Source organism: Calonectris borealis, chromosome 5 (genome assembly GCF_964195595.1).
Source record: "Calonectris borealis chromosome 5, bCalBor7.hap1.2, whole genome shotgun sequence".
Classification (NCBI taxonomy): domain Eukaryota; kingdom Metazoa; phylum Chordata; class Aves; order Procellariiformes; family Procellariidae; genus Calonectris; species Calonectris borealis.
Window position 1 is genome coordinate 13,912,438 of NC_134316.1, and position 12,933 is coordinate 13,925,370.

The following is a 12,933-nucleotide window of genomic DNA, read 5'->3' on the forward strand; positions in this document are numbered from 1 at the left end:
GTATTATGAGAAGAATGTTGATAACACACTGATGTTTTCAGTTGTTGCTAAGTACCCTGCAAGTCAAGCTTCCGTGCTCTACCAAGCGCATGAGAGGCTGGGAGGGAGCATAGCCATGGACAGCTGGCCCAGCTGGCCAACAGGGTATTCCATACCATGTGACATCATGCTCAGTATGTGAATGGTAGGCGTGATCCAGGAAGTAGTGATCACTACTTGGTTATGGGACAGCACGGGTGATGAGCAACTGCATTGTGCATCACTCATTTTGTATATTCTATCATTATTATTATTATTATTATTATTATTATTATTATTATTATTATCCCTTCCTTTTCTGTTCCATTAAACTGTCTTTATCTCAACCCACAAGTTTTTCTCACTCTTACCCTTTCGATTCTCTCCTTGTCCCACTGTGGGGGGCAGGGAGTGAGCGAGCGGCTGCGTGGTGTTTGGCTGCCTGCCAGGTTAAACTACGACATCATCCCTTCATTTTCTAGCAACAGAGAAACAAATTGAACAGGGACGGTCTTTATTCAAACTTCTGCAGGGTCACTTACTGAACCTAACTGTTTGCATTTAAGCCACTGACTCTAAGAGTCTACCTGCTGGAGCTGAAATCAGTCGGTCCCCACAGACTTTAGGGAGAACCTAACGGAGGCACTAGGAGGCAGCTTGGAAGAAGGCAAAGATCGTAACAGCTCCTGCTGCTTCCACTGTTTCACTCTGCTTTAGTCACCTTTGAATTTGGACATAAGACTCCTGCTTTTTTGCTGTGCACTGCATTAATTTCTCACATACAGCCAGCCTGACTACACTCAGGTATTTAACCTCAAAAGTGTCTCGTAAGCAAAAGTGGTCATCTCGTTAACAGGAAAGAGAAGTGTATTTTGAAGACTCCAGATCCAAATCAAGTTAGCAGAAGTATTAAATCAGCCCTCAGAGAGCTGGCTCAGCTCTTCAGTCTCCGTGCAGCCCTGTACCAAGCGCAGCGCTGGGCTAGCCAGCGCAGCTGCCCGTGGTGGACGGTGCACATCCCGGTTTGTAAGTCCACGTTCTTCCCTCCCCATGAGCTGCTCTGCACCCTTGATTTCTTAGTGTTCTGCACAATAACGTGCTCCCCAGATGCAGGTCTGGATTCTCACTGTTCATTTTTGTTTGCCCTTTGCAGTTTTCAGCACACTGGGGGAATCACAATTGCCTGCTGAAGAAACTTCATTTAAAATAATCAAAACACCTTTAGTGCCTATTTCTGAAAGCTGTGATTTTATTAATGGTATTTCTAGTCAATCCATTCAGAGCCTTAGGTTATGGATAGTGCCTTTAAATAAAGGACAATTTGTATGTCTTTATTGTGAGCGTATTTCAAAAATCTTACCATGTTCCACCGACAATAATGACATTCACTTCAGATAACTCAGTGCTGACAGCTGGTCCTCTAAGGGTTTTTTGCAAGTCAACATGTAACTGGATTTTCATATCTTAATCACCTCATATTATGGTTAATATTAAGTGCTCTCGTTGGATGGATGTGTCTGTGGGCTTTGCATACTTGTTACAGGAGTCACCCCTTCTGCAATAAAAGACTGTCAGGTCAATATAACCAAAACATAATCCATTTTTATTTTTGATAGAGATCTCTCTTTTCTACCTCTTACAAATAAGCCCGGCACAGTTTAGACACATTTACCATATAATATCTCTTGCCTGGTCTGAATTTTTAATTGTGCAAATTATGCAACAGTGAGATACTCACATCCTAGTGAAGAAAAGCTACCTTCCAAAACCCAGTGATACTTCTGTTTTAAGGTAGCTGTATCAGCTCTCCAAGTGCTGCAAGTAGGCTCTAATGCTAAGGATCTCTCCCACAGCACTTAGGACTTCAACTGCTAAACATCTCTTTTTTTTTTCCCCACCTTCCTTCCAAATGATTCTCTTTAATGTTTCTGATAAAGCATCCCTCTTCTCTGGTTTAAATTCTGCCAGAATGCCTGGAACCTAAGAAAAGGAGTTGTTACTTGTTTCATGTGTCCATCAGTCATCTGGAAACTATCTGAGCTCCAGATTTGGATCACCCACACATTTGTTCTGAAACATATGTACAGGCCTTCCTTCTCAGAATCCAAATGCAGCTTCAGGTTGTTTATTTTGAAAATGAGTACTGGAAAGAAAATTCAAATGGTTTAATACTTGCAAAAAAAAAAAACCTCCAAAAGCTATATATGTGTGTGTATATGTGTGTATATATATCTATAGGAAAGAAAAATCTGCATGCAATTTACAGGCAAACTGTTCATACTCCAAAGTCCAAAGTTTCAAATATTTAACAAACTTCTTTGAAAGTAATGGAGAAATTTGGTGGATGTGCTGTGAGAAAAAACCTGACAGACCTTGGTGAAAATTTGCCAAAAAGAGGTGAGCTGAACAAAGTGTGTGTGAGCTGAATTTATAAGAAAATGCCTATTGTAGAACTTGGATACACATTTGCTGAGGCATTTGTTTGAGTACAAATGAAGCTGCTGAATAAAGAGCACAAGAGCGTTGGGATTTGTGGACTGGGCTCTGCATCTGAGCTGCAGCAACGTAATCTATTTCCCCAATAAAACTAATTTTGGGTCTGTAGTTGGAGTCTCAGAATCTGGATCTAGACTTTGTAATTTGACCCCATCCCCCTCCTAATCGGATGGAGCAAGCACAAGGTTAACCACAAAAACTGCAGACAAGGGAGATAGTTTTAGCATTACCCTTTTGAAACGGTGACCCTGAGCATGTAACACATAATCAAAACTTGATTAACATAGAAATCCAATTACTGCTTCATTGAAGATCTTTCATTAATCTAGAAAACACTTGTAAAATGCTTGGACTTCATTTCCCAACAACTACAAATCTAAAAAACATTGTTGGGGTCAGATTTAATGACACAACTATACTCTCAGAGCTATTTCTCCTAGCCCAAGGTTTGGGTGCCTTTCTTGCAGCACGTCCACCCTGGGCAGCATGCAGATCTAGTGTGGCCCATGCCAGAGCCGTGCCCAGTGACCACCAGCACAGCTGTGCTGGAATAAAAGGTCCTGGGTAATCCAGCCATGGATCAGCAGGAGCTGCTGAAGCCAAAATTCCCTGGTAGCCCCAGGATTAAGTTGGCAATGCAGTCCAGCTCCACTGAGTAGCAACGCAGTGGCACTGAGGACCTGTTGGCATCTCTGCTAGCTGTGAACGTCCCCAGAGCTCTCTGTCCCCAGCTTGCTTCTCCGAGGGGTGTGAGCTACATGTCAGGAGAGGTCCCCCAGGGCCTTGCCTCCTGCCTGGCTGATTGCCCTTGTCTCTGTGATGATAGACTCCATTCAAAAATCACAAACAAAACCAGAGATGTGGCTGTTCTCTCTCCTTGAGCCGAAGAGGACATTTCTTTGCAGAGGTCCACAGCAGCCTCACACTGTTGGGAAAGTCCTTCCAGAAAAGCAAGTGCACAAACCTGGCCCCAGGCTTTCTGACTGCCCACCACGTCACTGCTCCTCGCTGTCTGTCATCAGTGGTCTAAGTCGGCACGGCATGGCTGGCCTCACAAGTGGTCTCCCTCTCCTGCTCCCTCACAGCAAGCACCTGTGCAGGGCTGACTGTTTTTGACTTTTCCCTAGATAAAAACCCACAGGGTGGAAGAAAAAAAGATACTTTTTGAAATTCTGTTCCAGAATATATTTTTTAAATTTCCATCAGTGCTCCCAAATTCCTGATGCTATGAAGCCCTTTTTTAGAATGTGACACATTGCAGACATGAAACAGATCTGATAAACGCTTTCAAAGCAGTTAGTGGTTCTTTTTTGTGGGCCTCCACACAATCTGAGCAAACAAGAAAGGGAGTGCTATTACCTCATCTCATACACATAATACTGAGCCAGGAAGAGGGGGAGTTATCTGATGAGATGCGGTTGTCTACGTCTGAGCTACTTGACTTCCCTTTGAATTCCCTTGAATTCCCTTTATAATTAACGGAAATGGGTACTTCCAGATCTGCGTGACCTCATCTAAAAGTAGGCTTCTAAAATAGGTCATATTAATCTCATCCTGATAGTGCCTACTGTCACAACTGACTAAGAATGGGAGCCACAGCTGACCAGTAGGATTGACATTTGCTTCTGGTCAGGTCCGTCTTGCCTTAACTCACTTGACCCATATAACACCAGGCACATTTGGCAAAGCCAGGTACAAGACTCAGACCTCCAAATCCCAGGCCAGGTTAGTTCCTACTTACATGTTCCTTCTCCCAAGGCAGGATGTTTATCCACAAAATACAATTAGATTGACTTGGGATTTCACAGCTGCATTGAAACTTCTGTTTCACTACCCAGAAATGAGAACCTTCGATACGTTTTTTCAGTATATTTGACATAGGCGTCTATCTTGCCCTCATTTTGCATTCCTTTCACTGCTAATTTCCCTTCTAACACCATTAATCATATTTTGTTTTACTCACTCCTAGACCTGTGTGAAGGAATGTAATCAGTCCGTTCAAGGAGAATTTCCATAGTTCAAAAAATGGGTTTGCTCCAATTTTAAAAAACATTGCAGAACCATCTACAAAGCAAAGCCCTGGGGTGGCAGGCAGATGTGAAAGTGCTGCTGAAGCAGTTTGACCAGTCAGGTGGAGACATGGGCTTTCCAGGACGCTCAACCGATGGGGCAGCCCCATAGACTTTGCCTCTCAGGGAGTAACAGCTCAGGGAGCACCCTCTTTGTGGGTTGTCCAAGGGTAACAAGCTCTAGAAATCTTCCAGCCTCCAGGCAGCTGAACAGCCCCAACTTTGCACCCCAGCTCTCCTCTGCCATCTCTGATGCCCATCTGCCAGGCAGATGACCTGGCAGAAGATCAGACAGGTACAATGAAAACCTGCTTGTTTTTCTAGCACACCTTCCTCAGAATAGAACTGTCGCCACACGGCATCTTACCTTTGCCTGAAATGCTCTGGTGGAAATATGTTCACCTGGAGCTTCTCCAGCCAGCGCTACAGATGAATCCCAACCGACGGCTGCAGGCTGAGATAGGCTGAGATAGGCACACCGTTGTCCATCTCCATTCTGCACATCGACCTGTGCACCCTTCCCTGGGGCTGAAGCTGTGCAGAGTGGCACCGATACTCAGCTTAACATACAGGCTGGTGGGAACATCTAGAAAAAAAACATCCATTTTGACCACTCACCACCCTGCAATTCTTGTGCAAGCTGGTATGGCAAAATTTTAACGCCAGGGAAGTACCAGGAGTATTTGGTGGTACTTGAACTTGCCTGCACAGCCTTCTCATCTTTCTCCTGTAAAATAGACCTCTTTTCACTAAACGTAGAGCCTGAGTAGTGCTCACTCCCACCTGGTAGCATCTCCCCTGAACAGCTTCTGAATTGCTGCTGAGGATCAACTCCAGCAACAGGATTCAACAGTGAGGCTTGGCGTCTCTCTGTAGGAGCACTGCCCGAGGGAAGAAGCTTCAAATTCCCCAGCAAGGAGCAATTCCAGAATTCAAACCTGGCAATTATTGGCAGCATTACAATGTTTGTAGGCACAAATTTCTGTGCCAATATATGTTTTCATATCTATTTTATATTTTCAATGAGTATAAACAGAGCTAATTGGTGAATATAATACTTTGGAAAGTCTGAAGACCTGTTTTTGATAACCTTTAAAGTAGCTTCTCTTGAGAGGTTTTCTTTCACCAGTCTAAATATTTAATATTGTACTTACTGTCCTTGTTTTTAGAGGAATACTTTAATGAAGCAAAATGGGTAATGACTTGCAAACCACTGGTTGCCACAGGAGCAGTGAGATTATTGGAGATCATTACAGAAATAGAGAACCACTCACGGAAAAGGTTCTACTCCACAGGATTTTTAATCCCATCCTGTAATTCCTAACTCCTCCCAGCTATCAGAGTTTCAGGAAGTCCATGGAATATAGGATTGCTGTTTTCTAAGACATAGCACTACCAGATTTCCCAAGGCTATTTTTTAGTTGCAAATAAGTCCTCTCCTTTCTCCTGGCTGTACTTTTTCCATTGAATTATTTTCTTAGTCTTTAAACTAAACAACTCATATATATATAAAAAATATATATATTTGTTGAATACATATATATTCTTTATATATAATACAGAACCATGAAGGATGACTAGCCATAGAAGATAAATTATGAATTAAAATATATTGATTTACCAGCATTAAAAAAAATGTGCAGTGAACTTTTCTAATTAACTGGTATGTGTCAAACAGAAACAAAATGCAGCTGGTTTGTAGAGTTTGTTGTTTTGGAGAAAATGGAAAATGCTAAATGGTTGACTTCATGACTTTTAACTTTTTTTTTTCCCCCTCTTTTCAACCCTGTCTAAATTACCACTACTAAATTTGCAGGGGTACACAACAAAATTAAGCACTCCTTTTGAAAAGCCCAGACTTCTAGAACAAAAAACGCAGCACAGCATAAGGAAAGAGAATTCAGGCATGGCATTATGTGATACCACTGGAAGCTAACAGTAAGGGGAAGGTTTTCAGAGAAAGAACATCTGTTTCATGAGAAATGCAAAAAAAAAAAAAACCCACCTCATAAAATACCTTAGATTTATATAAAACAAAAATTGAGCCTCTGATCCTGCTATTAGAGATACTAATTTGACACATTGCATGTTCTTCTTCTTTCTACTGTTTCTCTCACTTGCCTTGCCTTTGCTTCTTAGATGTTTGTTCATATATAACTCAAAGCAAGAGAAAACAGGCTTTACCTTAAACCAGTAATGCATCTAGATAAGGCTCAATTCATGCAGAAATCAAAACCATCCTGGGAATCCTGGGAAATCTGCTGGCAGTGTTACAGCTATTAGTACCCATTCAATGGTTTCAGTCCCAGATTCAGGAAAATTTCCCTATTTGTGCCACTCATAAGCATAAGTTTCATTGTGTCTTTGCTTAAAGTCAGCTATCTTTTCAGAACTTGCTTGGCTCAAGAAGGATATTAAAGCAAATGTTTAAGTGCTTTCCCAGTTGGGGTCTTTTCTTTCTTTCAGGAAAGAATATTCTTGTCAACATGATTTCTTTGTTTCTGAAATTTTTACCTTTCTCTCTAATAACTTGTATTTTAATAGTGATTCACTGTTATGTACCTACTACTACATCCTAAATAATCCTATCATAAACCAGTGTTATTAGTCCTGTCTAAAAATAATAAGTCATCCAAAAAACAGCCAGCTGGTTTTGTGTGTATCAGGTGAATCAAAGTACACACTGAGCAGGAGTTCTGCTAGGTTTGGGAGGGTTTCAGGATGCCACCCCATCTTTCCAGCTTGGGTGGAAATGAGTAGAGCATTTTCAGAATTATGGTTTGCTGAATGAGAATAACTTTGATCTTTGAAGCTGCCTAACTTATGCTTTAACCACTGGGGTTTTTTTCTTATTTTTTACAAAGTTACAGCTATACTTTACTACCCAAAGCATTATGTGGAAGAGTGCATGTATATGGACTGTTTCAGTAAAGCTCATTATAATAGGTTTAATTTTAATGAAATGAATAATCCCATTCTGAAACCAAAGAATTCAAGAATACACACATTTCAAAGTCAACTTCAAGGGAAGAAAGAAAGAACATTGAGCTTGAAGTTAAGTTTATCCTTCAAAATTTTGCTGAACTGGGACCCTAGCACAAGCTTCAGGCTGCCAAAATCTGCCAAACTGTCCAGACTTGAATCCCAAAACACATTTTGGCATCTCATACCAGCACAGCCTTCCACTTGAGGATCAGGATTTACCCAGAACTCACATTTTGAACCCCAAATTTCCCCATATAGACAGCCTAGACACACAGGTATATGCAGAAGCAACTTCATTTGAGGAGTCAGGTGCTTTGCTCCTACCAAATCTTCACACAACTGAGACCCAAAGCAAGAAGGTACCTACATGAGGAAGCAGTAGACAAAGTTATTGGAGGCCATTAACTTTCCTCTTTTTCCTCTTTGTTAAGCAGTCTCCGGCTATTACTGACACAAACATCCCCGGCATTCCCATTATATTTGTATCCCTACAGCCCCTCTTCCTCTCAGAGGTCAAATTCTGCCTGTGGCCAAAACTCTCCAGTGCAGCAGGATATTGTAACCTCCCCTGATCTGGCTTAACTTGCATTAACTGCACTTGCCCAGCATAGAGCAGCAGCCTGGGCATTTTTATCCAAAACCATAGCTGGAGGACCTGCTGTCTACTTCTTGTACGAACCCTAGTGGTTTGATTTTTAGAGCAGTGGAACATTTGAGATCAAATCTCTTTTCACTCCAAACAGTTTTGACACTGTAACTCCCATAGAAGAAAATCCAAGTTGCCAGGCTACAGGAAGAAAAACTGACCACTCTTCTTTCCCAAGATGAGCAGATGAGTAACAGGAACAACAGGCCAGAAGCAGAGCAAGTGAAAGGCAGTATGATGTGGTAACGTCATGAATGAGGACATGCAGACATGAGCAACATGGGTTCAGTTTCTCATTTCCCTAGATAATTTGGGGGTTTTATTCACCAAGTGAAATATAAAAAATAAATGATTACATTAACTGGAGCTGCATTAAATGTCTGAATTAGAATATATTATTTTAAGGTAATATGACTACAAGTGGTAATCTAAGTATAACTGTAACCACGCAATATGTGTAATCGAAATAGAGCACTGTGTTGGCAAAACATTAGACGTTTCCTAGCTCTAAGCTGCATGCATCAAGTAAGCAGCAATTGTAAAGCTTTTGCATTAACTTACTGACGTTCCTATCACAGCTTGTAGAGAAGGCAGTCACACTGAAGACAGCTCAGATAAGTGTTTCTTGAAGAATGGCATGTTGTTCCCAACTCTCTTGTCTAAGACCCAAAACATTATCTACTGAAACTGACGGCAATACTCACCTGACATGAAAGGGAATCAAGATTTGCCATTCTTTTATGAAGAATTATTTTTATCATATGATTAAAAACAAGCAAGGCAATTCACAATGCATCATGTGGTAGCACTTTTGTCTCTAGGTGATGGCAGAATCCAGTTCTGTAGTGCCTCAGAGGTCCCACCTGAAGCCAAGAGATCAGCTCAATACTGAGGTTGAGGTATCTGAACCAAGTTACAGTCACCTCCAGAGATACCAGTTCTGACTGGAACCCCGTCCTGCTTGCAACTGGCAAACATGTTAGAAGACTGAGGAGCTTACAAACTAAATAGACGAGGATAAAAGATCTCCATTGTGCAGATAAGAATTGAGGCAAGTGCAGACTGACTCACCTGAAGTCATACAGTCGAGCTCCAGTAAAGCAAGGGAAGGATTCCCAGGTTCATTGCTGCAAATCCAGAGGGACCATTTCGGTGCAGATGGCACTTTCACCTTCATGATAAAAATTTTGCTTGGATCTCCTGGCTTTGTGCTATCTTATGTCATCTCTAAAATAAAGAGAAAACAACAAAGTGAAAAACCTCCTCTGTCTAAATTCTGTGCCTAGTGCTTTGTTTTGTCAAAGAGTGTAACTGAAGCTAGCTTACAAGCAGAGAACAAGTTCTTTATTAGTAAAACATTAGGGGTCAAACCTGAATCTGGGAAGTCTTTGCTCTCAAATAAGTGGGAAAATGGGGAAAGAGCCATAACTTTACAATTACTAAATATTAAATGATTACCATTCTCCAGATGAAATGCTGAACGATTACATCTCTAGCAGTTCTGTGGCCAGGGATTGGGGTGGAAATTGAATCAAATAAAACAAAATTTTCTTTCTCCACAAAATATATTATAACTTGGATTATTGGCAAGGAAATATTTTTGCACAGTTTATTTAGATTTGCTGCTCTATTGATATGTGCTACTTCAGTCACAGTATTTTAAGATAACTCTAAATGAAAGGTCCTGTGTGAAACCAAATTCTAGGCTGTATTTTCTATTTTAATGAGGATTCTTTCACAAAATATTCCATTATGGCTAATGAGATATTAGCAACGAATGTGCTAGAAAGGACAGATGGGAAGATAGTCAACTGTCTAAATCAGAAGATTTTCAAAGTGCAGTAAACAAGTTATTAAGCACACTTCTCTGGCTTAATGCCAACCTATACTGTAGGGACTTGGTCAAAGATTGGATCATTAAAAGCTTTTTGGGAGCAGCTAAATTCTACAGCTGTGGTCTTTGTTTTTCTAGTACTTTGCAAGAACAGAAGGGGGAATTACGAAAGCGTCTATCGTACACTACCCATAAGCTGGAAATGCTTGAAACGGAATTTGATTCTACACGTCAGTATCTTGAAATAGAATTGAGACGTGCTCAGGAGGAACTTGAAAAAGTAACTGAAAAACTGAGAAGGTTAGTAACTAACTTTTTGAAATAAACAGAGTTATTAGGAATTTACAAGTGGCTGTGTTAAAGACATATGTAAGTAAAAATATAAGCATATAGTCTCAAACATACATAATTTATTATTTATTGATTACACATTGTATTTTCACATTGAATATATATATTTCACTTACCTGAATATATAACATACAACATAAAGTTATTTACATGTGATATGTAAGATGTGTCTGTATTGAAAATAAACATGCAAATAGAAATATATGTACATAGGTACATACATGACATCATTTATGTGTAAACATACATGTGGGTTAGTGCCATGTTGTATTACACATACAGAGGTTATAAACATACTATATATATACTTATACTGTATATATACAGATAGATTTTTTAATGTGTTTGGCTGCATATTTTCTGTTGTTACTCTGCATTGCACTGATACAAGAGAACAGAATTTGGCCCTCCATCACTCAAAGCTGAGACTATGTTCAATTCAAACAGTATTATGACATTTCACATTATGCTATAGCAAATCGTTCGTTTTTTACTCCCAAGTAGAATGGAATGATACTGAAAACCTATTATTTAAAATTGTTGAAGCTGTAGTACAGTGCTATTGCAGATCAGGGGCCCAGTTAATGTTACTGACAAATTATAATAAGCATCACTCCTGACATTCCTGGCACTGATTAAAATGGTCTGTAGTCTAGCTTTAAATTTATCAGTGATTCTTAATATCCACTTTTTTCATTTGTTTGCAAAACTTCTGAACCTACAATTATCTATTTATGCAGGAATCTATTTGCATTTCTTTTGAGGACTTTCCTAAACTGATGTAAATAATTGAACTGTTTGATTTAGGTCATTGGATGAGTCAAAATGAAATTCAGAATGAATCATTCCAGGGCTATACCCAAAGAAATATTTTTCATTCTTTGCAGAAGGCAAAAACCAAACCAAAACAAAGCCAGAAACCACCAACAAACTGAGTCAACCAAACCATTTTATGCAAATTTTAAACAGAAAGAGGCTGTAAGGCCTCAAGTTAGGAAACATCCTAGTGTGGTCTTATAACTTAAATGCTTCCCAAATTGAGGAGGCTTCTTAAAACAAGGCCAAAATAAGCAGGTGTCATGATGATCTTGAAATCTACACACATATATCAAGAGCAGTCTGAAGATTCTACATATTGTTTTCTTGCCAACGATATTTTTCCTATCACTTCACTTAGAGCAGAGATATTGAAAGTAACTTCGCTCTTGACGTAATTTTATTCCAATGTATTTTAGCTTTAAGGACAGGGAACTCTGGTACTCTTTTCTCCTGAAACATTATTTCAGGCACGGTTGCCATAAATCCTGCGTCATATTTAGCAGAGAGGCTGACCATGCCACTTCTGTGAAAACAAAGGGGCTTCCTAGTCAGTAGGAAGCCTCTTATCAACTTCTTTGGGCACTGATGAGTTAAGCACTCTTCTAAACTTAGGCCAGAATGTCTGTTTTTTGCTCATGGCAAAGCCTAGCACTCATACCAAACATCAGATTAGTAGAACTGACTTTCCAATCTTCTAATGGAACACTGTACCATGTTATGAAGAAATCTTATATTAAAAATCATGTTTCAGGCAGGTGATTACTCCCCTGAAGACATATCATATTGGAAGCCAAAAATATTTTACGAGGCGAGCTTTAAGAATGTTTCTATTGAGAATAGCAAGGCATACTGCAAGTTGAACAACTGGATTTCTCAGCCTGGAGAAGGATAATGTCTGAAACAAAACTGCCATCCAAAAGCGTGTCAGCAACATGTCACAGAGGAAAATCAGTGTGAGAAAAACAAGGAACTAGAATTAGTTTCAATAATGTCTCTTGCTTTATTCACTGCACAGGGAGAGAAATTCAACCCCCCTAATAAATAAGCCCTGTGTAACAAGATCCCACTTGCATACTAGAAAACATTTCTGTTATTAAACTTCCATTACTGTTAAGTGCAGAATTTTTCCAAGAGGCTGAATGGCCATCCTTTTCTACCCCTTTCTGAAAGCCTTTATTGTCTTAATTTATCCAGAATTACCTGTGTTGCTGCTAGGCCTCCCCTCTCTTACCCAAACAGGGAGGTCATTTACGTGGCTCAATGGTCAAGTTTTTGACCTCTCTACAAACATTTAGAGGTGGTCTTTTTCTTTGGGCCCAGTAGGAGCAAGATCAGGGCATTGCTGAGTGGGTTTGAAAGCATTACCTGTAAAGCATAGGTCCGGATTTGAAAAGTGACTGAAAAGAGATCGAGGATTTCATATACCTCACGGTGATCCCCTATCTAACATGATCGGCATATCTTTTTTAAGTTAAAATTTAAAAAATATTCAAATACCAATCTTGGAACCAAAACTGATCTCCAAAGGTCACTCTGGGTTTCCTGCTTTAGACCCTACCCTGGGTAACAACTTGGCAAGATCCCCATCCTAGCTTTTACCAGAGAGTAGAGTTTTTTAAAACACGAGAAATAAACCCATACAAGCATATGTTTAGCACTGAGATTAGCCCCCATGCATAATTGTTTCACCAAAAGCAAGACACTTCACGGACTGA

The 12,933-nt window shown here is 40.0% G+C and overlaps 1 protein-coding gene across 1 annotated transcript in view; it reads left to right on the forward strand.

Moving 5' to 3' along the window:
* BEGAIN (brain enriched guanylate kinase associated) overlaps window positions 1-12,933 on the forward strand; it is a 165,946-nt gene that overhangs the window by 93,804 nt on the left and 59,209 nt on the right. The window contains exon 5 of the mRNA XM_075151084.1: window positions 10,187-10,348. Within this exon, the coding sequence (XP_075007185.1) occupies window positions 10,187-10,348 (162 nt within the window). The remainder of the gene's footprint in view (window positions 1-10,186; window positions 10,349-12,933) is intronic.